The sequence below is a fragment of the Chaetodon trifascialis genome, chromosome 23, assembly GCF_039877785.1.
Source record: "Chaetodon trifascialis isolate fChaTrf1 chromosome 23, fChaTrf1.hap1, whole genome shotgun sequence".
NCBI classification, from domain to species: Eukaryota; Metazoa; Chordata; class Actinopteri; order Chaetodontiformes; family Chaetodontidae; genus Chaetodon; species Chaetodon trifascialis.
In genome coordinates this window covers 4,533,095-4,560,702 of record NC_092078.1, presented here as the reverse complement: position 1 = coordinate 4,560,702, position 27,608 = coordinate 4,533,095, and the positions used below count along the sequence as shown (strand labels likewise).

Below are 27,608 nucleotides of genomic sequence, written 5' to 3'. Positions count from 1 at the left end.
CGCTCGTCCTCTCCATGCATTTCTTCCGCCTGTTTTTGCACCGTCATCCACTCGTCTTCCTTCCCCTCTTCGCTCGCGCTCTGTTTTATCGCGTCTCTTGTTTTGCGTTGTCATCTGCTCGTCCTGTTTTTTCGCTGTGCTGCCTTTGACATCTGCCCGTCCCATTTTTGACCCCTCGCTCTTTTTTCCGCTGGTTTTATTTCCTCTACTTGTGGCTGTTGGTCCTCCATTTTTGCCGACGTTTTCTTTGTAATTCTCTCCCCTTTCTTTCCCTTCTCTTGCTCTCTACCTTTATTTGCTCCCCTCTTTCATCATCTCCTCATTTCCTTGAATTCTCTCTTCCACCCTCACATTGTCACTTTCTCTCATCCTCCACCCTCTCCTGTGCTTCTCTCTGTCGTATCTCCTCTTCCCCCTCCATCTTTCTCTCTGTCTGTCTCTTGTCTTTTTTCCTTGTTGCGTCCTGATGCAGAATGGAATGTTCTATACTAGTTATGTAAGTACTTATCCCTGTTTGGTAAAACCAGTCTTTCTCAGCTGCTCAATGGCTTCTATAATGTGCTTCCAGCGTCCCCTCTCCCTGTTCTCCTCTTCATCTCTGTCACCTCTTTCTTTCTTGGAGAAACTTGTTTTAAAAGATGTCTTTTTGACGACCTCTGCGCCCCGGGCTTTTGATCTGCACTGACTCCAGGAAGTCACAACTACAGAATCCATAAAACTACAAGTCAGGCCATTTTTCACGCTGTCAACAAATCCCAAATGAAATGATCCTGATAACGAGTATTTCCTGTGGCTCGGAGGCCTGATGGCCTGTCCCTCTGTGCCACAGACCTCTAGCTTTGTCCAGAAACTATTAAAAAACAGCAGCGACCCTTCTCATCACAACATGGTGCAGTTTATTTACAGTTCACCCCAAATATACTGTCCTGCTGCTGAAAACGGTCCAAACAAATTCACCGTTTACTCCTATTAGAGTATCCGTCATAACTTAACATGACAGAACGATCTATTGGCATTCTTCAGAGTCCATGTCAAAAGCCAAAAACTTATGAAACTAATGCTAAACCATCTAATTTTGGAGACATGTTATTGACCCTCACTGACAAAGGCAAAAAGCAAAAACAGACATTTCCAAAGGGAATTAAAGCAGCAGCATAATAGAAAAAATGAAGGAATTGTTCTCTCAGCAAAACAAGCTAAAATGTCTTTTTTTTCTCCTCCTAAATGGCACAAGACAAAAGTCCCAACATTGTGCGGTCAGCAGTGAACTGAAGCCTGCCTTCAACGTACATTTAGCAAGACAAGCAAACAAAAAAGTGCAGCTTTGAACACGAACAAATAAAGCTTAGAGAGGGGAAATATTAATAGAAAGGCTCGTTATTGTCCTTGAGGAAGAAAATCTGTTGTCTCTAACTGTTGCAGATGTCCACAAAAACGGCAAACATCACCTCCGTAAGCCGATAACATGATGAATAAGTCATAGCGGCAAGTGGCAGCCGTATATAAGACATCACAGGTGGCAGAGCAGCGAATGAGGAGCATGTCATGCATCATGCATGATAAGTGAAATTCCCACATCTGAGATTCTCGCCAGAAGGGCAAGGTTGCAACGGTCTGCGCTCTCTTGATGCTTAAAATGCCAGCCAGAAATCCTGCAAAGCCCTCTGCTTACTTAACCTCCACTTAACCATGCGGGTCATTTTCCGATCAGAAGTCTGACTTTGCGGAGAAAGAAAGAAGAGATCCGCCTTTTGGAGGGAAAGTTCAGCTGCGAATCGTTCAAACTCGGGATTAAAGACGGAGAGGAGACAGAAAAATGAGTACGCCGGCACAGAGGGGGGCACCTCAGAGACGAAAACAGGGGCAGACGCAGCAGGGGAGAGGCTGAGCATAGAGAGACAGACGCAGACAGGCAGATGAATGTAAAGCGTGATGCACTGAGAGACGACAGCTTGGCCCGAAGACAGATGGACAAAGATACTGATAGAGAAGGTGTAGTGGTGCATAAACGGCGTCTCACCTGCTCTCGCTCTCTGTCAGACGTCTTCTTGTCATGCTTAAAAAAAACAACGTGGCGCCCCCTGTCATTTCGCTCGAGCAGACATTAAAGCGGACGGAGCGCCTCAGCCAGAGACAGACGGTCGGCTGCTTTGTTCAGGTGTGGACGGCGGTTCAGTCTGTTAAATCTTAATCATGGTTTCAAATACCGAAACCGCTGAGCTACAAGTGTGAGCAATAAACGTATCTGACGGATAAATCAAGTCCTTTGGCTTGAAACGGCTTATTTTTCTTGCCTCTCTGGCGGCCGGCCAGCTCTCCTGCTGAAAGAGATCAGATTGATCAATGGTTATGATCAGCGCTCACAGCGTGCTCCCTGGAGGCAGCAATGGAGAGCAGATACCCGATAAATCATATTGATAAACTTCAGGGTGGAGAATCAATTCCTGTCCAGTTTTTTTTTTTTTTCAAAATTCCTCACACGAAAAGCTGCACTTCTTAAAAATGAAACCTATCAATACAAAATCAATATCAAACGAGGTAACGTCAGTCCATCACAGCTTCATGGTGTGTATGTGCTGAAGTGAAATAACTCTGAAAATGATCGTTATCTAAAATTGCTGTCAAACGGTGACCAATTCCCATCAAAACACAGTCTGCGGTGCTCAGCTCAGGGAGGTTATACGAGTAACAGCGTCCTATTTAAGCAGCAGACATTAGCATCTGAAAAGCTGGAGAGGAAGAAAGACTTTTAAAAACTTTTCTGTATTAAATATATTAATGTAAAGGGTTTGGGAGAGAATTTTCAGTGCAAAACTTTCCCAAAAAAAGACAATAAATCAGTCAAATCTGAACCCACAGACATAACAGACCCACAGATCGCAAACAAAGGCAAATTAAACAGTTTAGAAATAGAAATAAAGGTGCTGCTTATAACTCAGAATTTGCTTGAGAATCTCATTTTAAGTTTATTTCAGCGTTACAGTAATCCAGAGATGGTTGTCTGTACGTCCACGGGAACACTGCACACAGTGGTAAGAGCCAATTCAGCATGTTTTGATCGCTCAAATTTGCCACCGTGTACACAGATATAAGCTAAAAAACACGGACTGCCAGGCTGCCGTTCACTGCCTCAGTTTACCTTTTCTGCTCTGCATCGACCGCTGACATTCTTCTTTATTCAAGGCACCAAACACCAGAGACAGGAATCATCTAAAATACAGTAAGCTGCAGTAATTCATGAAATACAACACAGAAAACGCAGTGAGTGAACGTGTGACGGGGTGTTTTACACTCTCTGTGAGGACATTTTGTGTTCGCAGGTGAGGAAGTCGGTTTGCGTGGAGAGGTTTGCACATTTAAAACGGAGCTAAAACAATCATAAAAAACTACAAGTCCGGGCTCTTTATAGAGCAACAAGCATAACAGGATATTTGTTTAAAGCATTGATTGAAGCGTCGTTGCTTAAGTTGCATTTAAAGGATAATGCCGGTGTTTTATTTTTCCACCTGAAAAGCCTAAACTGTACCGCCTTGATTAATGTAATCCATCATTTGATGTAAACCGTAAAGGTAATTAGCATCTTCAGTGGAAATGATGAACTTTTTTCACTGATGTACTCCAGCTTGAGGCTTCCAGCTCCGGCTGCTTTTAATATCTCTGCGGCGATTGAGGCGTTGTAAAGTCATGCTAAGAAAAATGCCTCAGTTGTCTCATTTACAGTGATGGATTAGGTCCGTGAAGGCAGCAGCGTGTTTCTGCAAGCTGTTTTTAATGGGTTTTTGAAAACAGTGGGAGCCCGCTGACTTCTGGCTGAGCAGGATGACCCGCAGCAGAACAAAGGGTCACAACCTCCGACTGCGGCGAATACGCCGCCATTAGATGTAACGGTGACGGGGGGGTCGCAGTCACATCTGCCAACGCTTGCAGGCATTCCCCGATCCCACTGAAAAATGCAGGTCCTTATTTGTTACATATGAGAGAAGTTGTCAGAGCGCCTGCCTCTGCGATCTGTAACTCCACGAACTGTGAACGCGCCGCCGGCGATACATAACTCATCGAACATCTGTGAATATTCATACGCGTCTGCGCGTTACCGAGCGGCCGCCGTTGTTCAAGCAGCATCCTCACCCCCAATCCTGTAAACTGATTGTCCTCCAGGGACGTTCGCTGATACCGTACTGTAATGCACAGCGGACACCCCGCGCCATAAATTACCAATGTGTCGAGCAGAAATCGGGCAGCTTTGTCGAGGCTGCGCGCGGGTTGTAAACGACGGCTACAAATTGCCCGTCACGTTGAATTTGAGGCCCATTGAGCCGTAGTGGATTTGATTTGTGAAGTAAGGAGGGCAGGGCTAAACGCTGCACTACTGAGCCACCCTTTTTAAAGCCGTGGTAATGATTGCTCCCAGTGGGATTCCACTAAGTACCTCTGCTGCATGCTGTGTTGTCGCGCTCCTAATGTGTACACACACACACACACACACACACACACTCGATCAGCATTAAATGTGCTCTCCATGCACATACATCAGACAGTGTGTGTTTTATCCACTGCGTTCAGACTCAGACGTGTCTGATGAAGACAGATGAGATCAAAGCTGAGGACAGTGAAGTTGTGCAAACGCTCTTCAGTCAAATCCTTTCATGCCGTAGCTTTCCACATGCAGTGAGGAGGCCGACACGAGCCAAAGCCAGGGTGTGTTGTCTGCAGCCACCTCCGCCTCTCCCGCCTGCTTTGCGTTGATTCCTGGTTTTTGCTTCTCCTCCAGGCTCCAGCTCCCATGGCTTTTCCCATGACCACACCGCAAGTGCCTGTGTATGGAATGGTGAGTGTTGAAAGACGTTAGCAGCTACAGTTAGCAGCGGTTAGCGGTAATCTGGACAGTTCTTACATATTGTACATGAGTAAAAACTAAAAGATGTTCAGCTTACAGTTATATAAAATTGCTAAAAGTGACACATCCTCACAGTTTAGAAAGCTAGAACCAGCAAACGTTTGGCCTTTTTTTGGCCTTCTCTTCACCTCCACCCCCTCCTCCGTCCCTCTCTCCAGGTCCCTCCCCAGATGGGTCAGATGGGCGGGGTACCAGTGATGGCTCCTCAGCCAATGATGTACAACCAGCCTGTTCTCAGACCCACCAACCCCTTCACACCCATGCCCGGAGCCCAGGTGAGCTGTTAACTGAGACCTCTGCAGCTGAGAGTTGCAGCACAGTATTATTTAGTAATTATAACAGGAGAGCTGTCTATGTGCTCCTTTATTGGGACATTATTTTACATTTATGTGTGTGTTTTTCAGCAGTTATAACATTATTAGATGCTACAAGTCTGTCATGTTCATGATGTGAAGCATCAGCAGGTCAGACCAAAGGAGGGATTTCTGTTTATTACCTTTTCTCATGTAAAACAAACCAGTGTCAGCCACCATCACCAGTTGCATGTCTGTGTATTAACAACCACAGAGCTGAACACATGCACGTCTTTCCCGTCCAGAGAAACTGGAGCTGGAACGTTAAGCTGTGTTGTCAGAAGCTGAAATCACATTCAGATTTTCTCTTTTATTACATTAGAAAAAACAAAGTTTCAGGCCGAGTTGGCTCTCGCAGGTTCAGCGCACTCACTCCAAACAATATCAATCATGCAGTTATACAAATTAAATTATGTGGAGCCGTCTCAAAAGCAGCAAAGGCAGACAAAACACGACGAGGAATAAAGAATGATCAAAGGAAGAAAACATGTGACCAGGTCAACCAGAGGTGACGAATTGAGACGTTTTGTCGGTACCAAACAGCTCGCTAACAAAGTCGTTTTCTGTCTATTTAGATGCAGTTTATGTAATCCAGTCAGGGGGAAGCAGAGTGCCAAAAGCGACAAACAAACCAACAAACATCAGAAGAAAACACACAAGAGGAACGATCGGATGGACGGAGGAATTATTTGATCAAGCTTAAACGACGAAGAGACAGACAGACGACAAGATAACCAACCAAAAAACAAGCCGGGAAGAGGAGGAGAAGATGGCCGAGCAGAGGGTGGAGGGGTGGAGGGAGGCGGTGGGGAGGAGGTCATCCTGCCTGGTCGTTGTCTGAAACAACTTCTTGCGTGTGTGTGTGTGTGTGTGTGTGTGTTTTAGCTTCTTTCTGTTACACTGTTAAAATCGATGGAGTGACGATTCAGGAGAGGGAATAAGGATGAGAGAGAACGGTGGGAAGAAAGATGGTGGAGGAGAGAGGAGGGGATTGAGGAGATCCTACCTCTGGTTTTCAGTCAGGCCGACGCCGTCTGACTGCGCGTGAGAGTCTCTGCTGCAGAATTAGCTTTATTTCATACTGGTGCTATTTTGTCCCCTCCGGGTTACCGTCCGCTTGCCACGGCTACTTGGGAGCACTTAGGAGGGGTCAAGTGTTTGTTTAGTGTGCGTGGAAGGAACAAAAATGTGTGCTTGTGTGCGAGCAGCAGTTGTTTCGGATAACACCTTTACAACCGGCCTCCTCTCCATCCCCGCCGTTCGCCGTCTGCGTCCACGACTGTCCAATCGGCGAGAGTTTCAGAGGCAGATCTTCTCAAGTCCCGTAATTTTCCGCTCTGTTGGGATATCTTTGTATTTTTCAATGTTTTCTTCTGCAGCCTCGCCTGAATGTTACCGGGGCTTGTACAGCAATTTGTTGAACCATTTGTTAATAGTAGGTGAGCGTTTGTTGTTATGGGTTTTAAGCTAAAGTCTTTGTTACTCACACTGCATTGTTTTCTTCTCTTAAAGGTACAGATACACACAGAGAAACAGGGGTTAGCTGCAGCAACATGCTAGCATCTTGAGGCCTGGTCACGCCAGAAAGTGGCACAGTGAAATTCATCTGTACGTCTCTGATCGATGGTGTAGTGACTACTTGCAGGGATATTTGGTAAAGTACTGGAGCCGGCAGGCTACCTGCTCACATTTGACCTAGCAAGGAACATGCAAGCAACAGTTTCTCTCTGAGCTTCTCTCTGTTTCCGTGTCGTTTACCCTCCTCGTCATTTTATTCTCAAGCTTGTACAACATTTGATTAACAAAGAGTTTTTAAAGAGAGAGAGTAGAGGCTCTCTTAGCTAGCTAGCGTTGTAACTCTCAGTTAGCAAATCTGTTAGCTTGGTCGCTAACTGGAGTTCACACAGTGTATTGAAAAAAAGGAATTTGGTCTACTCTTTTGTGTAGCAGGTTTTGTGCAGGTGGGTGGTGCAGCACAGCCAATGCTGCGATAGCTTCGTCCATTTTGGACTCTTCGGTCCCCCAAAGGTTTGCGCTGTCAAGACTGCTTGCAAGTGCAACAAAATGACGTAAATCATACGTTTATCTTGACATTTCTGGCTGCCAAAAAGTTATTTGTGTTTTTTCTGCTCAAGAGACTGCAGAGTGTTATTAGCATCGTTAGCATGCTAGCCGTCTGTTAGCACCAGGTCGACCTGTGTGTATCTGTCCCTCTTTGTCTTCATCAGCTCACCAACCAGATTCAGACGTCAAAGGTTTCTAGAAACAGAGTTTTTCATTCGGTCCGCCCGATCAGCAGATCCACACGATGTGCCAATGATTGATGACAGCAGCACTGACTGAATGATTAAATGTTACTGAATCAAGTCGAAATCACTTTAAATTGCACTGAATCAAAGTGAGCGGCTGTAAGCTGCACCGAGAGCCAGATGACACTGAACTTTTGGCTTCACCCTCGCTCCGTGGTTCCAGCAAAGTTTAGGGATCAAGTTTGACTGGTGTCAGAGGTCACAGCCATTCCTCAGCCAAAGCGTCCGTCACCATGGGTTTGACTGTTGGTACATGTGCGAATAATACATTTTAGTGTGTGTTCACGTGTGTGCTTACACATTTGTGTGTTTGTTTTCCATTGAGGGCTATTTCTGAGGGTCAAATTGCGTCAAACGTCGAGCCAAATTTGAGCCAGCGACTTTGACCGGAAATGTGCTTGTTTTGTTTTTGTAAAATCAAATTTTCTTGCAAAATGCACATGCAAAAATTTTGCACTGAAGTGACTATCCTGCCGTAACGGAGCTGACGCCAGTTTGTCTGGCGTGGGAAAAGTCGAGAAAGAGATTTGAAGTTTGTAGAAATTGTTTGGGGTTTTGTCTAATCTACCAGCCGCTGTGGCAGGTAACTAAAAATTATTTTCCTGCCATTCTGACAATGAACTTGAATCTTTTTGTAGTCCCATCCCTGGTCCCAGTCCAGTGTCTACATCCCCGTCATCAGTGATGGTTCGGTCGTATCACCCGTCATCCGCTCTGCTATGAAAACCTCTAGAATCTCGCTTCAGTCTCTCAACTCTGTCTAGTTGGTCTATCTCTAGAACGCTTAATTAGCCTGCTTCGTCACTGTTTGGTGTGTGTAGATATGTAAAAAAATAACAGTAATAATATCCAGTTTCTGTCTAGATTGTCTGCTTCCGCCCATCACTGTCGCTGTTGGGTGGATAATTGCTCTTAGACGCTTCTCGTCGCAGTCTTGTGTTAGCTTAGCCTCTCGTCATAGTATCCTCCGTATAGAAGACCTCCTGCAGTAGGTTTCCCACCTCGTCCTCACCTCTGCCAGCGTCTCGTAAACTGTAGCTCTATTATCTCTCTTGGTGTCTCTGTCTTTTAGCTGTAGACAAAACCTTTCGGAGGCTCTCAGGCTTTGTGGTTCGCTTTTTCTCCAGCTTTTGAGTGCGCTCTTTCCCCTCGCTGTTAGCATAGCTCCGCTGTCTGGCAGATAAGGTCCCCGCCATATTCTTCCCGTCTCCACAACATCGGCCATCTCCGCCTCTCGTTATGATGTCAGCAGCCTTTAAACGGTCTCTGATTGGACTGTTGAACCTAGAATCAGATGCTTGGGATATCCAGGTCTTTTGGGAGACTCTGTTGGCTATAAGAGAGACAAGTCCAGTCCAGTATGCAGTCCAACCAGGTTTGGAAATGAGCTTTAGCTGAATGCTAGCAGCTGGAATGTTTGTCCGCTCAATTAGCCTCTTTGACAGTCAACCAGCTGTTGTTCAGGTGTACTTACACGTTTTATTCAGTGGGAAAAATGCAGCAAGTAACAAGGGAATCCACAAATCAACCATGACAGTAAGAAAAATCTCCGGTTTCGTATCCAACCAAAACGTGATCTAAAAGGTTTAGTCGTGGAACGGAAAGCGGCTCTCTGGTGTTCCTGATCTGTTGACACCGTCGTGAACTGGGACTCTGTTAGAGCACAGGTACCTTCTGCTCATGGATTCCAGCTCGGACTCTATTTTGGCGCTGATCCAGAATCAGATCATCACAGATCTGAAAAACGCTGAATCGCATCAGGTGGAACTGCAGATGTGATGATTCCTGCTGTTTGCGGTCGCCTCTTCAGAACACAGAGGTTTGGCGTGGAGTGTGAAGGACAGCGAAGTCAGCGCCAGGTTGTTTTGTTTGTTGGCGGTTTAGCTGAAACCAAGCAGCATGAAAGCAGTTCGACCCCGTCTGACAACCTTTTCCAGCCAACGCAGCTCTTCTGTTCTTCTTGGTAACTTTTCTTCTTTCCGTTTCTTGTTCTGTTTTATGAAACTCTCTCTGCATGGAATCCAGTCCTGCCTGTTGCGATGAGGTTTTCTTTGTGTGTCTCAAGTGGTTTGGAAATGGTCAGATTTCGGGGGGTCGAGAGAGCGTTGATGAGGAGACTGCGGTTTCTGGTCTTGTAAACGTTACCGGCCCGTCTCCTGAGCGCGGATGTAACTGCCAGTAATTATTACAGCTTTATCACACAGGTCGTTTTGTGAGGTGTGTATCCAGGGAGGAGTTTGGTCGAGCAGCTTCTTGACCGACCTGGCGCGTTTGGGGATCGGACCAGGCGACCTTGTGGCTTCTCTCTACTTTAAAAGCTGCTACCACACCTCTCTGCATTGTTGTAGCATGAATCTCGGTGAGGAAGGACAGACGGATAAATCTCGATGTCATATTAAGTGTTTTCTGCTAAGGCAGAGGGAGCCGACTCTTCTCCGGCGAGCCATCCCTCTCTCTGGGGTCGATGAGTGCATGGTTGCATCCTTGTCGATGTTTGTTGTCCTTTCTCCAAAAAGCATGACGTGACAGTGATGGTGATGATAAAGATAAATTCTCTCCTCTTGTTGTCCCCGTTTTTTGAGACGTATCGTCTGTCAGGCGCCCCGGATGAGACGGAGGCCGGGACAGATCGCGCTCTGTCGACCAATCATTTGCCGTCCATGACAGCGGGTTCACCGGTCGTCGGGCTGAATCTGAAAGGTGTTTGTACCGCCGTCGAACGAGCCACTGTAGCAAAACGGAGCGCCAAACTTTTTGTGTTACCTCTCCCAAAGATGTCACGTTTTGTTACTCGCAGCACACGAGGGCGGATTTGCCCTTTGGATTCTGCGCTGCTGCGGCGCCATCTGTGGGTCGCCACGCGTGTCGCAGCCGCGGTACAAAAGAGAAACTCAAACGCCCGCGAAGCGAAAGAGAGAGGCTGTTAAACGGATCGATTTCCTCATTTTTGTCAGTGAGTCGGTGTTGAATCAAAGATCTCTTGTGCACGTTCTGTTTTTTCTACATCTGTGTTTTTTGGTAAGAACCCTCGGATTGCTGCCTCACTCTTCTGTATATAGAGAAACACACACATTCACACTCACAACACAGAGCTTAAAGACATACTCTCATTATCTGCAATCGCGTTATTTTGCATTTACTCTTTATTTTTCTGAACATGAAAGATATTAGCGTTATTACAGCAGTATATAGGTATGAATACTACTCAGCGGGGACGGGCTAAACAGACAGACGATGCAGATTTCGAGGGCTGCAGACCTCCCTGTACATCAGGATCAGCCATGATTTCTCAATGATGCCAAATGTTTTTTGAGCAGAATACACCTTTTAATCTGTCTCCCTCTTCTCTGTCTCCTCCCCCCATCTCTTTGTACATGTTTTCTATTTATTTAAAGCAGAAATATATGGATTGTATCAAGCATGGAAAGGCAAACAAATGTCACAGTTGACAAAAATCACAGGCTTTTATTTTACAGCAGTATATTTGTTTATTCTAGGGATCTGTTTTCTCTCTCTCTCTTTTTTTTTTTGGAAGAAATAAAAAGTCATTTTCCATTCCTAACCGATTGTCTGTGTTTAACTGACGGGCTGAAGGAGAGTCTGAAACTTTAAAACGTGCTTTAAAGTCTGAGAAATTCAAGGCCTTCAGATGTCAAACTGTGTATCTTCTCTTCTTTAATTGCAGCGCCGGAGGGGATGTGTTTTCTTAATTCAGCCTGTTTTCTAGAGAGATCTCCACCCATGTTTTAACCCATCCAATATGTGTTTCAGCAGCTTAATGCTTCACCAAGAAACTCCTCTTAAATTTCACTGCGATATGCGTTTTCTGCCGTCCTTGTTTATCCTTGAAAGATTTATTGATTCATACTTAAAATCTGCCTTCGAGAAGCAGTCGTCTGCTGTCAGCCTCATCGCAACTCCGGCGAGGGTTAAATGCTTTGCTCAAAGGCACATTTATGGTGCTTACTGAGGGAGCAGAGTGTGTTACGAAAGCGCTTTTCACAGATGTGGTTTTCCCACCAAACTTGGCTCTTAAATCAGCAAATTTAATCACAAGACACAAAGTAAAACACCAGAAACAGTCCATTAAAGGAACAATATGAAACAGTTGTGTATTGTCTCTAAATACTCCAATCCACTGAGTACTCCATGTACTCACAATAATACCGCAATCATAAATATAGTTAAACAACTTTAAGCGCATTGTTACAGATGGTCCACAACCCTCTTAAAACAGTCACAACACTGATTTTAAAGGTGCCACATGTTGCATTTTAGCAGCAAATCACAGCTATGTTTGCTTCGAGACGGGAATATTTAATGTCTGTAAACACGATGACTAGTCTTCATGCAGCCTGTTGGGCTGCTGAACGCCTTAAAACAGGAAGAGGGCGCTGTTTTTCAAGAGCAAACTGAGCCTGGAGTACAGTCAGTCTGCTGGTAAACACACTGATATAAGATCATCTTTAAGACAACAGATTACAAAACAACAAATATTAAATATTGTTATTTAAATGACAGGATGTGTATTGTAGGAATGTCGTATACTATACTGATACAATAAAGTATTAAAAATATAATGTATTATTAAAATTAGCTGTGACATAAATGCCCGTTTTCCCAAACTTGATACCTACATAGAGCTACAGCTGATTCCTCTTGGAGCAATTGTTACACTTGAGCCTTTTAAAGTCAGACACGAGTAATATTTTTCAGATATAAATTATGCAGCTGAATGAATGTGGGCTAACATGCAGCATAAAGGTGTTTAATTGAGTAGCTTTGCACCAATTTATCTTTTATCCCGGCCTCGGAGAGCAAATTGCCACGCTGCAACCGTGGTTTGACGATAAATTATTCACTGAAGACAAAACACCGCTGTCGGTCAGGCCCAGTACTTTTTGAGTGATATATTTTCTGCCAAGGACCATTTCGTCAAAAGCCCTTAAATGCATCACCCCTGGCGCCGCGGAGAGCCCGTTGATGTGATTGTGGAACAAATGTACACAAGCAGTTTCATTATTCAGAGCACGGTGGGAGTCAGGAGGTGGGAGCGTTTAATCCCTCACTGTGGGAGAGCTGTAGTTGTTGCTGCAACAGAAAAATCAGACCAGGCTGGTAAACGTATCTGAAATCACCATGTCACAACAAGCAGGGATATATGTATGTATATATACATATATATGTGTGTGTGTATATATATATATACATATATATATATATATATACAGTAAAAACAGTAAATACGTACTGGAGATGAGTGGTAATTGTAAGTTTTAGTTTGAAGTTTTCCCACCCAACGTGTCAGAGTCACGTTTTTCCTCAACTAGAAGTCAAAACATGTTGGTCACGTTAGCAGTGATAAATGTACAACATCCGGTCACACTTTCACAATAAGACAACACTTCAGGTGACGTCGCAGTTTGGTTAAGTTTAGACAGCACAACTACGTGGTTATGTTTAGGCAACAAAACTGCTTGATTAGGTTTAGGAAATGATCGTAGTTTGATTTAGAACGTTAGTTGCATAATTTGGGTACATTAAGTATGATGTACATTAAGTATGTCAATGTGCATGACATTGTGTTTGATGTCAGTTAAGTTTGTTATGTTACGTATGTGAGGTAAGTTTAGAATGTACATGATTTTACATATGTGACAAGTTTGTTACGTTAAGTATGTGACATAAGTTTGTTAACGTATGTGATGGAAGTTACGTACGTTATGTAAGCGAAATTACGTATATGACTTGTTTTTTACGTTTTTAAGTTAAATACGTGACATTTCATTTGTGTCATGTAAGTAACATAAGTTAAGTACGATATATATGCTAACTTCCATACGCAGGTGTTGACACAAGCTCTTGTCTCCTCGGTTGACGTCATGTGATCAACTGATCCCTCCACTCTGACGTCCTACATGCGCGAACTTGCTCGCTCTTTATGTTTGACCTTTGCTCCCAACATTATCGCCCCCTGCTGGTACTGCACCTTCATGCTTAGTCGAGGCAAAACGTGACACTGACACACTGTCCTCTAGTGGACCTGCGGGTCAATAACACTTAATGCTCGTGGTTTCAGACTGAGACATTGATTTGACTCTTGTTGTCCTGAAATCTGGAAATGCCTGAATTTAAATGTATTTTTTAGCATCTTGGCTGAACGTCCAGCAGGTGTAACAGCACAGGCTGCTTCTCGTGGGAAAATAAAAGCGTGATTCTGAACAAAGTGACAGAAATGCAGCAGTTGTCATCCACGGCAGGCCTGTTTGTCACAGCCAGCGCTCGGCAGGAGGAATGTCAGCCCCCTCCCTCAGATAAGTTGTGACAGCTGTAAACTGAGAGGAGGGAGGTGAGCTGCTATTTTTATCTTTCATTCAGCAAGGCCCAAACCAGAGACCAGCAGAGAGACCCCCTCTCCTTTCTGATCTCTCCACAGTGCGATCACCCGCCTGGACTTCTCCTTTCCGCCTGGCTGGAGAAACTTCTGGAAGTCAGAGCAAAGCTTTAAGAGCCGGAGACCACCGGGCAGGAGGAAGACATCCAAACGAGACGAACAGTGAGGAAGAAATCCCCCAAACCAACAGGCCAACATGGCTGTGCTGTGCTACAACAAAGGCTGTGGAGTCAAGTTTGACGCCGACAAGAACGAGGACGGTGAGATCCTCCCTGTTTCTTCTTCTGCTCTTTTAATTCAGACAGTCCAGACTGCTTTCATCGAGGACATGAAGCCTCAGTGGACGTCAGTCTTGTTCTTACAGAGTTAGCAGATGCTAAGGTTTGATTTCCTTCATCGAGGTTCAGTTTGTGTAACTTCAACAGATCAAAAATGCACCTGCAAGCTTCATTTAGGACTATTTTCCCTGAAAAAATGATTTTTATTCACATAGCAAGTCATAATTGACCACCACTGGCACTATTTCAGTCTTGGATCTGCTTTTATTTTGAAAGTATTCTTTGTGACCAGATGTATTGGTGTTTTTTGGTCTTAATATACACGTTAATTACACAAATTCACAACAAAGAGACGAGTTACAGTGTGCAGTGTGGGTGAGTTTGAGGGTTTGACCTCTGAGCAGGTGGACAGGAAACCAGTGATCTGGGTTTACTGGGAAAAGCTGGAAAAGTCACATAAGTTGCCGTATGTGCTGTGCGAGCTAGCCTAGCATGCATCACAGGCCACGTGGCTCTGGAAGTCTTTCTAGCAACCGGCTTCCTTTTATGGGACACCTGTCAACTCTGTGTGGACAGCTGGTTGTCCCTGCTGACTGAGCGTCCATTTAAAGACTCACTGTGTCTTCCTTTATCCCCCCAAAAGATGCCTGCGTCTTCCATCCAGGTGTCCCCATCTTTCATGACGCTCTGAAGGTACAACTAATACACAAGCACACAAATAAAAAGCAAGACTTTTATTCAGCAGGATTTTAAAAAAGTCTCTTCGGTGTGTCTTTGTCCAGGGTTGGTCCTGCTGTAAGAAAAGGACAACAGACTTCTCCGAGTTTCTCTCCATCAAGGTAACAACAGCTCAGGATCCTGAAAATGTACTTTTTTAGGCAGATTGAGATGAAAAACACAGAATTTTATCAGCAAACAGATTATTGTATATTAGGATTAGATAAAACTTACAAACAAGTAATTGAAGTGAGTTCCACCTTTAACATCATGATTCAATGATATAGGCCAGTCAGCACACTGAGTACTTTTGGTACTTTAAGTGTATTTTGATGCTGATGTTTTTGTACTTCAGGTAAAATTTTGAATGTACTTTAACTGTTAGACTAAACAAAGAATGTGAAGGTGTCACTTTGGGGTCATTGTGAGAGCATTTCTCACTAATTTCGTTGTTTTTACAAACCAAACAATCGATCGATCGATCGATGCAGAAAGTGATCAGCAGATTAATTGATCAGGACAAGCTGGACAAGCAAGAGTTTCAGTGCAGGACTTTAACTTGTAGCAGAGTATTTTCACAGTGTAGTATTGCTGAGTTTCTTCCTCCGTGAACCAGACTGACTGCTCTGCTTCCAACGCAGGGCTGCACCCGCGGGCGCCACAACAACGTGAAGCCCCAGCAGCCTTTGCTGCCGGAGGTGTCCTCTGACAAAGGCCTGATTAAACACAACAACGGCAAGGAGATCATCTACCAGGGCCCCAAATCTGCTGAGAAGATGCAGAGAGAGCGACCCAGGTGTGTGTTTGGAATCCACTTCTCTTTCCAATTTGCATAAGATAAGTGGAATTTGTCCCTGTGCATCCACCTTTCCGATGGTCACATGCGTGCAGCTGCTCCTGCAGAAGCATCCACTCAGAGGTGAGGCTGAGGCCGCCTGCAGCCTTCCTGGAATAAATAATTGAGTGGAGAACACCACGTATCAGTCTGCTCGCCTCTGCTGACGCCTCTGAGTTCATTTCCCAGCATCCGTTTGTGCATTAACGTGTGTGCGTGCGTGTGTGTGTGTGTGCGCGCAGTTCAGACGAGCCTAAGACCAAGCTGCCACACAAAGTGTCTGCGTCGCTGGCTCAGGTGCTGGAGAAACTGGACATCAGCAAGAAAGCAGAGAAAGAGAGTAAAGGTCAGTGCATGTGTGGAGCTGGTTTTTCCCCTTCTTTCTCACTGTTCCTGAACACACCTCTGACTGACAAAAAACTCTTTGAATCTGGTAAATATTCACCATTAACTAGCTGTTTATTGGCCCTCTTAAAGCACTTATTGACGCTTTATTCTGGGTTAATAAGATCATAATTCATGGACAACAGCGTCTTTACTCACTATCAATAAGCAATAATCAGGAGGTTATTGAGGGAAAACTCTTTAATGGCCCAGTTGAAGATAGTCATGCAGAATAAAGCATTAATAAGTGATTCATAATGACTGCTGATAAGCAGCTAGTTAACGGTTAATATGTGCTTTATTATAAACTGTTACCAAAATCACATTCAATCATATCTGACTTTAAATGAGTCCCAGAACATTAATATGATAAAGAAAACAGATCATCATCATGTTTCAAGGAATTCATTTTGTTTGAGGAGGTTTCTCAAACGGAGCTTCTGTGTCTTAAGACGAGACAAAATAAATCAGGTCGTGTCAAGACAACAAACTTTTTAAAAACAGGTTGAATTATTTATCCTGCGCGCTCGCATTTCTCAGCGTTTTACGAGAAAATTAAACTTCAAAGACAGCTATCGTCAAAATGACACTTTAATTAGAAAAATGACTTGATATGAAGGTGATTTTTTCAAAGCATGTCTTGCTTTAGTCTGTGTTTAGCAGTGTGTGTTGAACAGTGGTGAACCTGAAAGCTCATGTAGTCATATCCCTCATCCAATCATGTGTTCACAAAGTGGTGAACCTCGCTCCGTCCTCGCTTGTGAACGGCTGAGCCTTTCCAGGATGCTCCTTTCATACCCAATCATCATACTGATATATCAGTAAATATGAATGAAGCTGATGAGGTCGAACATTAAATGTATTGACTTTGTGCTGTTTTCGGTTGAGTCGATGTTAAAAGGGATTAGCAAGTCATCACATTCTGTCACATGTAGAAAAACCTGCCAGAGCAGCAGGATATTTCAACATGTTTCCGACACAAAGACTTTTATCTGTTTGTTGAAACTGGAAAAAATAAGAGACACTGACAAGTTGAGAAATTGCTGCAGGCAAGAAAAGAGACTGAAATCAAGAAAAATGAGGCTTTATTTTAGAAAACGCTTGAAACATCGCATTGAAAACAGGTCGAGAGATCAGGAGTTTCTGTGTGTTTGTGTGAGTTTGATGTAGAATTGCATCCAAGACACTGTTTGCCAAACTTTTGTTGAAAAAGAATTTTTCTAACTTGGAATATTTCTTTTTTTACAAAAACATAACCCGATGACGAAGGTGCTGCTGCTCTGATTTCCTTTTCTCTCCTCTTCCCACAGAGAGTCAGGCCGTCATGCAGGGGACGCGATGCAAGAACACAGGATGTAAAACAGTGAGTGAGAGCTTCTCAAAGGATGATGAAGACGAAGAGAGTGTTTCTTCATCTTCATCATCCTCAGAGAAGCTGAAGCTGCTCAGTGTTTCAGTTCATCACCCCTGATTGTAAAGCTGAGTAACAGCTCCATCTAGTGGCCAAAACAGGCCAAACACATAAAAAATAACCTGTTCTGACTCCAAGACTTCAGCTCAGCTGCTGAATTTTAAGATACTTGTACTTTACTTTTACACACAAAACATCTTAAAAAACATGATATTGTAGCTTTAATCCAATGATGCATGAGGTTGTTGAAATAAGCTCATCTTTCTGCCTTATAACCATAATTAAATACTTTAAATACAAGACCTTTACTAGTCATAAAGTGTTTTTACATTGTACTAAGATCGTGTATGTAACTTAGCATAGTTTTCAATGCTGTTTTCCAGATCACTGAGGAAGGTATGACTGTTTCCAGCTCCTGAAAACTTCAAATTGAAGTATTATTAGAAAGTATTTTTCTGTAACAGTATATATTCATGACTAAATAAGTAACAATTATAGTTTAAACCCAGCGTCATTGTGAAATCTTTAAAGTAAAATAATGAACACTGTTCCAGCTTCTGCAGAAAATGTTGATTTTTATTGATCATGACACACACTTGTGTCACTGGTGACTTTATGATGGTGGAAGGAGAAAGTAATCTGTTCCACATTATTGATCGTCATTGTGTTTGTCTGTTCAGACATTTCAAGGCCCAGAGACAGACATGGAGGTCTGCGTCCACCACCCAGGAGGTCCCGTCTTCCACGAGGGGTGAGACACGGAAACGCGGCTGCTTGTTTGCACCACTTCACTCCGGATGTTACAAAGACATTATGCATAATCCTCTGGAACAAAATCATAATTACGATCTTTATTTGCATAACTCTCTTTTCAAAACCATAATTAGATCGTTTCTACAAAGGGGAAACGTAAACAAAACAGGATCTGAAGGCCATGTTAGCAGAACGAGAAACATGAAAGCCAAAACAGAAAAAAAGCAAGATCAGACACTTAATTAAAGCTCAGTAATTAAAAACAAATCTGCAACAATACAAACAGACTTTGGAAGTAAATCTGCTCTTTGAATTACATGAAGTTTAAGAGCATTTCTCTCATTCATGTGGGGAAAGTGCCGCTCGCTTGATTTGTTTCATTACATAGGAATCAGTCAGGTTGTCCATTTCCTGAGCTCTATCTAACTTCTGTCAATTTGCCTCTTATTCAGGTATAAATACTGGAGCTGCTGCTGCATAAAGACAATAGATTTCAACGCTTTCCTCGACCAGAAGGGCTGCACCACAGGGAAACACCGCTGGGTCCCAAAGCAGGTAGACGCCACCTGGGGGGAGCGCTGCATGAGCGGAAGGTAGAACAAACCCAAGTTAGCAGGAAGCGTAGCCAGAAATGACCTGACAAAACAACTCTGGAATGCAGAAATGACAACAACGTTTAAAAACGCTCTTTTTTTGTATGGAGTTTGGCGCAAAACAGGAGAACAAGCCTGTGATTTGTCATCACAGTTATGTACACTGAGCTAACGCTGTTCAAGGTGTTTATTATTAGTTATGATGTAATATTATATTATTAATATTCTGGATATTTTGTCTACCTATTTAAGCCGAGACTGATGGTAAATAAAACCTTAGAGATACAAGTCAACTGCTCACTGTTCACAGGGATCATTGATTGATTCTCCTAAAAGAAGTCATCATCAATCAAACAGAAACCTGTGAGGGGAACATGAGCGTCACACTGAGCTTTGCGTGCGTTTGCAGGACAAGAAGAAGGTGGCGTGTCGACATGATTGGCACCAGACAGGAAATAACATTGTTGTGACGATTTACGCCAAGAACACAAACCCAGAGCTTTCCTGCATAGAGGCCAACCAGACAGTGGTGAGTGTTTCACACATACATTAGCTTTTCATCATTTTTGGGGACATCACATAGACGTACATTCATTTTCTGGAGACTTGCCTAACCCTAGTCTTCATCCTAAAATGTAATGATTTACATTATGGGGACATGCATTTTGTCCCCACAACATGAGTAATACATGGGCCCACACACACACACACACAGAGGTAACCTCCACATTCAAGTTAATAAATATTTCATGTTTGCAAAGACAGTCTCTAAAAACACTATAGCTCATCATGAAAATGATGAAAGTCTTAGTATTTGGTACCACTTTCTAATAAGGCACCCTTAACTAACTCTCGCTAGCTAAATAGAAAGTTGGTAAACCTGAAAAACAAGCATGTATTACTAAAGGGATTTTTTTTTTTGGCTTTTGTGAATTTTTATTTTTTGGTAGATTTTTTTACTGATATGGAAATTTGGTTAGCTAAAAAACACGGATGTATTAGTAAGGATTGTTTTTGGCATTTTAATTTCAAATTTTTTTTTTTCAAATACTTTTTTTAACCTTAAAAAAACAAGCATGAATTACTACGGGGTTGTTTTTTGGCTTCTTAATTTTTTTTTTTTTTAGTTTTTATTACTGATATAGAAAGTTGGGTAGCTTAAAAAAACACACATGTATTACTAAGGGATTTTTTTTGTCTTTTTAAATTTTTTTTTTTTTTTACTGATATACAGAGTTGGGAAGCTTAAAAAACACGCATGTATTACTAAGGGATTTTTTTTGGCTTAAAAATTTTTAATTCTTTTTTTTTTACTGATATAGGAAGTTGGGTAGCTTAAAAACACGCATGTATTACTAAGGGATTTTTTTTTGCTTTAAAAAATTTTTATTTTTTTGCTAATATACAGAGTTGGGTAGCTTAAAAACACGCATGTAATACTAAGGGATTTTTTTTGGCTTTTTAAAAAAAATTTTTTTTGCTAATATACAGAGTTGGGTAGCTTAAAGAGACAAGCATGTATTACTATGGGATTTATTTTTTTAGATTTAAATTTTATTTTATTTTTTTACTGATATAGGAAGTTGGGAAGCTTAAAAACACACATGTATTACTAAGGGATTTTTTTTGGCTTTTCAAAAAAAAAATTTTTTTTGCTAATATACAGAGTTGGGTAGCTTAAAGAAACAAGCATGTATTACTATGGGATTAATTTTTTTAGATTTAATTTTTTTTTTTTTTTACTGGTATAGAAATTTGGGTAGCTTAAAAAAACACGCATGTATTACTAAGGGATTTTTTTTGGCTTTTAAATTTATTTTTTTTACTGATATACAGAGTTGGGAAGCTTAAAAAACACGCATGTATTACTAAGGGATTTTTTTTGGCTTAAAAATTTTTAATTTTTTTTTTTTACTGATATAGGAAGTTGGGTAGCTTAAAAACACGCATGTATTACTAAGGGATTTTTTTTGGCTTTAAAAAAAAAATTTTTTTTGCTAATATACAGAGTTGGGTAGCTTAAAGAAACAAGCATGTATTACTATGGGATTTATTTTTTTAGATTTAAATTTTATTTTATTTTTTTACTGATATAGGAAGTTGGGAAGCTTAAAAACACACATGTATTACTAAGGGATTTTTTTGGCTTTTTAAAAAAATATTTTTTTTTTGCTAATATACAGAGATGGGTAGCTTAAAGAAACAAGCATGTATTACTATGGGATTTATTTTTTTAGATTTAAATTTTATTTTATTTTTTTACTGATATAGGAAGTTGGGAAGCTTAAAAACACACATGTATTACTAAGGGATTTTTTTTGGCTTTTCAAAAAAAAAATTTTTTTTGCTAATATACAGAGTTGGGTAGCTTAAAGAAACAAGCATGTATTACTATGGGATTAATTTTTTTAGATTTAATTTTTTTTTTTTTTTACTGGTATAGAAATTTGGGTAGCTTAAAAAAACACGCATGTATTACTAAGGGATTTTTTTTGGCTTTTAAATTTATTTTTTTTACTGATATACAGAGTTGGGAAGCTTAAAAAACACGCATGTATTACTAAGGGATTTTTTTTGGCTTAAAAATTTTTAATTTTTTTTTTTTACTGATATAGGAAGTTGGGTAGCTTAAAAACACGCATGTATTACTAAGGGATTTTTTTTGGCTTTAAAAAAAAAATTTTTTTGCTAATATACAGAGTTGGGTAGCTTAAAGAAACAAGCATGTATTACTATGGGATTTATTTTTTTAGATTTAAATTTTATTTTATTTTTTTACTGATATAGGAAGTTGGGAAGCTTAAAAACACACATGTATTACTAAGGGATTTTTTTTGGCTTTTTAAAAAAATATTTTTTTTTTGCTAATATACAGAGATGGGTAGCTTAAAGAAACAAGCATGTATTACTATGGGATTTATTTTTTTAGATTTAATTTTTTTTTTTTTTACTGATATAGAAAGTTGGGTAGCTTAAAAAAACACGCATGTATTACTAAAGGATTTTTTTTGGCTTTTAAATTTATTTATTTTTACTGATGTACAGAGTTGGGTACCTTAAAAGATACCCAACTGACAGAAACTGTATCACAGTTAAAATCCACAACATGCTGCCTTGATACTCTGCCAACAAACTTTTTTAAAAATGTTTTTAATTGCATAGCTCCAGATGTGTTGCAGATAATAAATAATTCTCTTCAGTCCGGTCAGTTTCCCCAGGCCTTGAAAACTGCAGTAATAAAACCTCTGCTAAAAAAGACTGATCTGGATGCTTCAGTAATAAGTAACTACAGGCCAATATCAAATCTTCCCTTTCTAGGAAAAATTATTGAAAGGGTTGTTTTTCAACAAACACATGCTTTCATGATGCAGAACAATCGTTTTAATGCATTTCAGTCTGGATTTCGTCCACACCACAGCACTGAGACTGTACTTATCAAAGTTTTAAATGACATACATCTGAATAATGATGCTTCCAAAACCTCAGTCTTAGTATTATTAGATCTCAGTGCTGCCTTTGATACGGTTGATCACGACATACTTCTTGACAGACTGGAAAAGTGGGTGGGACTTACTGGCACTGTACTACACTGGTTCAAATCCTATTTACAAGATAGAGACTACTTTGTGTCAATTGGTGAGCATATGTCTGAACGAAAGAAGATGATGTGTGGGGTGCCACAAGGGTCCATTCTCGGACCACTTCTTTTCAATATCTACATGTTGCCCCTAGCTCAGATTATGGAGCATCATAATATTTCTTATCATACTTACGCAGATGATATACAACTTCATATATCTGTGTCATCACATGACTTCAGTCCCTTACTTTCACTGAGTGAGTGTATTCATCAAATCAATGAGTGGATGTGCCAGAATTTTCTTCAGCTTAATGCAGATAAGACATGCATTATGCAAGTGATTGTTTTTGGCCCCAAAAATGAAAGGTCAAAGATCAGTGCTCAACTTAACTCCATGTCACTGACAACAACAGATAAAGCCAGAAATCTTGGTGTAATTATTGATTCGGACCTGAATCTTAACAACCATTTAAAGCTGATTACCAAATCAGCCTACTACCACCTGAAAAATATAACCAGAATCAAGGGTTGTCTGTCCAAAGAAGACATGGAAAAACTTGTTCATGCATTCATTTTCAGTAGGTTGGACTATTGCAATGGAGTCTTTACTGGCCTAAACAAAAAATCAATTAGGCAACTACAGCTGATCCAAAATGCGGCTGCACGAGTCCTTACAAACACCAGAAAAATGGACCATATCACACCAGTCCTCAGATCACTACATTGGCTTCCTGTGAGTCAAAGAATAGACTTTAAAATCTTACTGTTGGTCTATAAAGCATTAAATGGTCTAGGACCAAAATATATTCCTGATTTATTAACCCCATATGAAGTATCCAGACCTCTCAGGTCATCAGGGACAGGTCTATTGTGTGTTCCCAGAATCAGAACCAAACAAAGTGAAGCAGCTTTCAGTTATTATGCTCCTCACCTGTGGAACATTCTCCCTGCACACCTGAGGTCTGCACCAAGTGTCAGCTCATTTAAATCAGGGTTGAAAACATTATTATTTGCTACAGCTTTTACTTAAAGTAAATGTATTTGCTCAATGGTTTTAATCATTTTAAATGCTAAATTATTGTCTTTTACTGGTGTCTGTTTTTAATTTTCCTTTAATTGTATTTTATTTTTATTTTTTTGTTCTCTTCTAATCAAAATGTATGATTTTTATGCTTCTGTAAAGCACTTTGAATTGCCTAGTGTATGAATTGTGCTATACAAATAAATTTGCCTTGCCTTGCCTTAAAACACACGCATGTATTACTAAGGGATTTTTTTTGGCTTTTTAAAAAAATGGGTTTTTTTGCTAATATACAGAGTTGGGTAGCTTAAAGAAACAAGCATGTATTACTATGGGATTTATTTTTTTTAATTAAAATTTTTTTTATTTTTTTTTACTGATATAGGAAGTTGGGTAGCGTAAAAACGCGCATATATTACTAAAGGACTGTTTTTTGGCTTTTAAATTTTTTTTTTTTTTACTGATATAGATAGTTGGGTAGCTTAAAAAAAACACGAATGTATTACTAAGGGATTTTTTTTGGCTATAAAATTTTTTTTATATTTTTTTACTGATATACAGAGTTGGGTACCTTAAAGAAACAAGCATGTATTACTATGGGATTTATTTTTTTAGATTAAATTTTTTTTTTTTTTTTACTGATATAGAAAGTTGGGCAGCTTAAAAAAACACACATGTATTACTAAGGGATTTTTTTGGGCTTTTAAATTTGTTTTTTTTACTGATATACAGAGTTGGGTACCTTAAAAAACATGCATGTATTACTAAGGGATTTTTTTGGCTTAAATTTTTTTTACTGATATAGGAAGTTGGGTAGCTTAAAAAAAAACGCTTTTTTTTTTTTACTCAAAAAAAAAAAAAAATGTAAAAAAAATTTAAGCCAAAAAAAATCCCTTAGTAATACATACGTGTTTTTTAAGGTACCCAACTCTGTATATCAGTAAAAAAAAACAAATTTAAAAGCCAAAAAAAATCCCTTAGTAATACATGTGTTTTTTTTTAAGCTGCCCAACTTTCTATATCAGTAAAAAAAAAAAAAAAAGCGTGGTTTTTTTAGAATTTATTAAAAAAATAAATTTAAAAAAGTAAAAAAAAAATATATTATTTTTTTTACTGATATAGGAAGTTGGGTAGCTTAAAAACACGCATGTATTACTAAGGGATTTTTTTTGGCTTTTTAAAAAAAAATTTTTTTTTTGCTAATATACAGAGATGGGTAGCTTAAAGAAACAAGCATGTATTACTATGGGATTTATTTTTTTAGATTTAAATTTTTTTTTTTTTTTACTGATATACAGAGTTGGGAAGCTTAAAAAACACGCATGTATTACTAAGGGATTTTTTTTGGCTTAAAAATTTTTGTATTTTTTTTTTAATGATATAGGAAGTTGGGTAGCTTAAAAACACGCATGTATTACTAAGGGATTTTTTTTGGCTTAAATTAAAAAAAAAAAAAATTTTAATGATAAAGGACGTTGGGTAGCTTAAAGAAACAAGTATGTATTACTATGGGATTTTTTTTTTTAGATTTTAATTTATTTATTTTTTTACTGATATAGAAAGTTGGGTAGCTTAAAAAAAACACGCATGTATTACTAAGGGATTTTATTTGGTTTTTAAAAAAAAATTTTTTTTTTTGCTAATATACAGAGTTGGGTAGCTTAAAGAAACAAGCATGTAGTACTATGGGATTTATTTTTTTAGATTTAAAATTAGTTTTTTGTTTTTTACTGATATAGGAAGTTGGGTAGCGTAAAAACACGCATGTATTGCAAAGGGATTTTTTTTGGCTTTTTAAAAAAAATTTTTTTGTGCTAATATACAGAGTTGGGTAGCTTAAAGAAACAAGCATGTATTACTATGGGATTTATTTTTTTAGATTTAAATTTTTTTTTTTTTTTTTTTTACTGATATAGGAAGTTGGGTAGCATAAAAACATGCATGTATTACTAAAGGACTGTCTTTTGGCTTTTAAATTATTTTTTTTTTTTTACTGATTACAGAGTTGGGTACCTTAAAAAACACGCATGTATTACTAAGGGATTTTTTTTGGCTTTAAAAATTCTTTTTTTTTTTTTACTGATATACAGAGTTGGGAAGCTTAAAAAACACGCATGTATTACTAAGGGATTTTTTTTTGGCTTAAAAATTTTAGTTTTTTTTTGTTTTTATTACTGATAGAGAAAGTTGGTTGGCTTAAAAAACAAGCATGTGTCACTAAGGGATTTTTCTAGGCTTTTAAAGTTATTTTTTTTTTTTTACTGATACAGGAAGTTGGATAGCTTAAAAAACAGGCATGTATTACTAAGGGATTTTTTTTTGGCTTTTAAAAATTCTTTTTTTTTTTTTTACTGATATAGGAAGTTGGGTAGCTTAAAAAACAGTCATGTATTACTATGGGATTGTTTTTTGGCTTTTAAATTGTTTTTTAGTTTTTTTTTTTGTTTTTATCACTGATAGAGAAAGTTGGTTGGCTTAAAAAACAAGCATGTATTACTACGGGATTGTTTTTCCCTTAGTAATAAGGAAAAATTTAAAAATTATTATTATTTTTTTTAGTTTTCATTACAGATATGGAAAGTTGGTTTGCTTAAAAAAATCAAACATGTATTAGTAACAGATTTTTTGCTTATTGTTTTTGCATTTTTTTTAGCTCACTTTTTTCCTTATTTGTCTATTTTCATCCTCTGTAGCTCTCATGCCAAATCCAGTTTGAGGACAGTAAGATTTTCAAGAGAGACTTCCACTTCTGGGGCGTGAGTAACTGCAACCAGTGATTAGCTCACCTGCTGCTAATACAATCCAATGTTTTCAAGAATCTGGCGTGCTCTGTAACAGCTGAACATAAAGCAAATTTTCATCAAACTCTTTCCTTTGACTTGTCTTACCTTCAGGTGATAAATGTCAAACAGAGCTCGATCAACATGGTCCCATCCAAGGTGGAGATCATCCTCCGCAAGGCCGACCAGGTGGCCTGGGGCAAACTGGAGGACCCCAACTACAAACCTGAGCCTGAACCCGTGGAGGACTCAGCCGAAACCAATGAGTCGTATCAACCTGATTGGGACATCGACGACGACGACATCAGCGACTCGGACGAGGAGTGGGCCTACGACACGCCAAAGAATAAAACGCAGGAGAAGGACGGAGATGAGCAGAAAAAGAGAAGCGAAGATGTAAAGAGGAAGGACGTGGAGGAGGAGATGAAGAGGGCGATGGAGGAGAGGAAGAAGGCGGAGGAGGAGAGGAAGAAGCTGGAGGAGGAGAGGAGGCAGGAGGAAGATGGACAATACGAAGACATGCCAGAGCTTGAGTAACTGATTAGTGAAGCTGTTGAACTGAAATTGCTTTTTGAAATAAAGCAGCGGTTTATTTCTAAAACAATTAGATTCAACTTCCCTGAAGCTTTACTAACAAGTTCCTGAAGCTTTAATCGACAAACACTGGACACATTTTTTATTTAATTATAATGCTTGAAATAGTGATGTGAATGTATTCAGGCACATCTGTATGAAAGGTCAATACAAAAAAATAAAGTCTTCTCACTGTCTCAATTTCTGTCTTTTTTGTCTTTGTCTCAAATGAACAATGGCTAAACGGCTGCATCAGCAGTATAAACAGTTATTATCCATCACATGCTGGCATTCAGCAGAAGATTAAGATTAATGATTCATTTAAAAGTCTAATGAGTCATTTGAGCATCCGTTGGTGTTAGAGGCTGCAGCTACGTAAAAACGGTTCACCTTTAGCTTATGAGTCAGGCTGAAATGTATTTCCACGCGCCGTTTTTCATTAATATAAACCTATTGTTCATCTGCAAACACTACCTACATTGTATTACTCACTGGCCAGCTTTACTACAAGCGAAGACTCAAAAAAGATACAGTACGTGGTGTAATTACAAGCATGTTCAGATCCATCTGACAAAGCATCTCAGTATGCTTCAAACAACCTGCTCATTGGATCATCTAAAGACTGGACCCCAGAGCCACAACACTGGCAGATGTATCAACAATGGGTGAATGTAATCAAGTGTATGAAAACCAAAAACTTTTCGCTGTCCACACATCAACAATGCAAGCA

At 39.9% G+C, this 27,608-nt stretch overlaps 2 protein-coding genes across 7 annotated transcripts in view; both read left to right on the top strand.

Moving 5' to 3' along the window:
• Positions 1 to 11,121, top strand: part of LOC139351361 (phosphatidylinositol-binding clathrin assembly protein) — a 75,388-nt gene extending 64,267 nt beyond the window's left edge. For 4 of the 6 annotated variants that reach the window (XM_070993219.1, XM_070993216.1, XM_070993218.1 and 1 more), the window contains 4 exons: positions 473 to 496; positions 4,772 to 4,828; positions 5,056 to 5,172; positions 5,826 to 11,121. In XM_070993219.1, the coding sequence (XP_070849320.1) occupies positions 473 to 496; positions 4,772 to 4,828; positions 5,056 to 5,172; positions 5,826 to 5,840 (213 nt within the window). In that variant the 3' untranslated portion in view covers positions 5,841 to 11,121. The remainder of the gene's footprint in view (positions 1 to 472; positions 497 to 4,771; positions 4,829 to 5,055; positions 5,173 to 5,825) is intronic. The other 2 variants (XM_070993220.1, XM_070993217.1) reach the window with 1 other exon arrangement.
• Positions 11,122 to 13,744: 2,623 nt separating this feature from the next.
• LOC139351104 (cysteine and histidine-rich domain-containing protein 1) lies at positions 13,745 to 27,050 on the top strand. The gene is made up of 11 exons (XM_070992787.1): positions 13,745 to 14,213; positions 14,875 to 14,924; positions 15,014 to 15,070; positions 15,590 to 15,744; positions 16,026 to 16,129; positions 17,478 to 17,530; positions 18,259 to 18,329; positions 18,784 to 18,886; positions 19,334 to 19,453; positions 26,219 to 26,281; positions 26,420 to 27,050. Exons 1-11 carry the CDS (start codon positions 14,150 to 14,152, stop codon positions 26,840 to 26,842), a joined length of 1,263 nt encoding a protein of 420 aa, XP_070848888.1. The 5' UTR covers positions 13,745 to 14,149; the 3' UTR covers positions 26,843 to 27,050.
• The last annotated feature ends 558 nt before the right edge of the window (positions 27,051 to 27,608 follow it).

Bases quoted from the DNA above. Each gene is read 5' to 3' on its own strand.
- LOC139351104 (XM_070992787.1), top strand. From the start codon at position 14,150: ATGGCTGTGCTGTGCTACAACAAAGGCTGTGGAGTCAAGTTTGACGCC. The intron at 14,214-14,874 runs GTGAGATCCTCC...TCCCCCCAAAAG, and splicing joins CGCCGACAAGAACGAGGACG to ATGCCTGCGTCTTCCATCCA. The intron at 18,330-18,783 runs GTGAGACACGGA...CCTCTTATTCAG, and splicing joins GGTCCCGTCTTCCACGAGGG to GTATAAATACTGGAGCTGCT.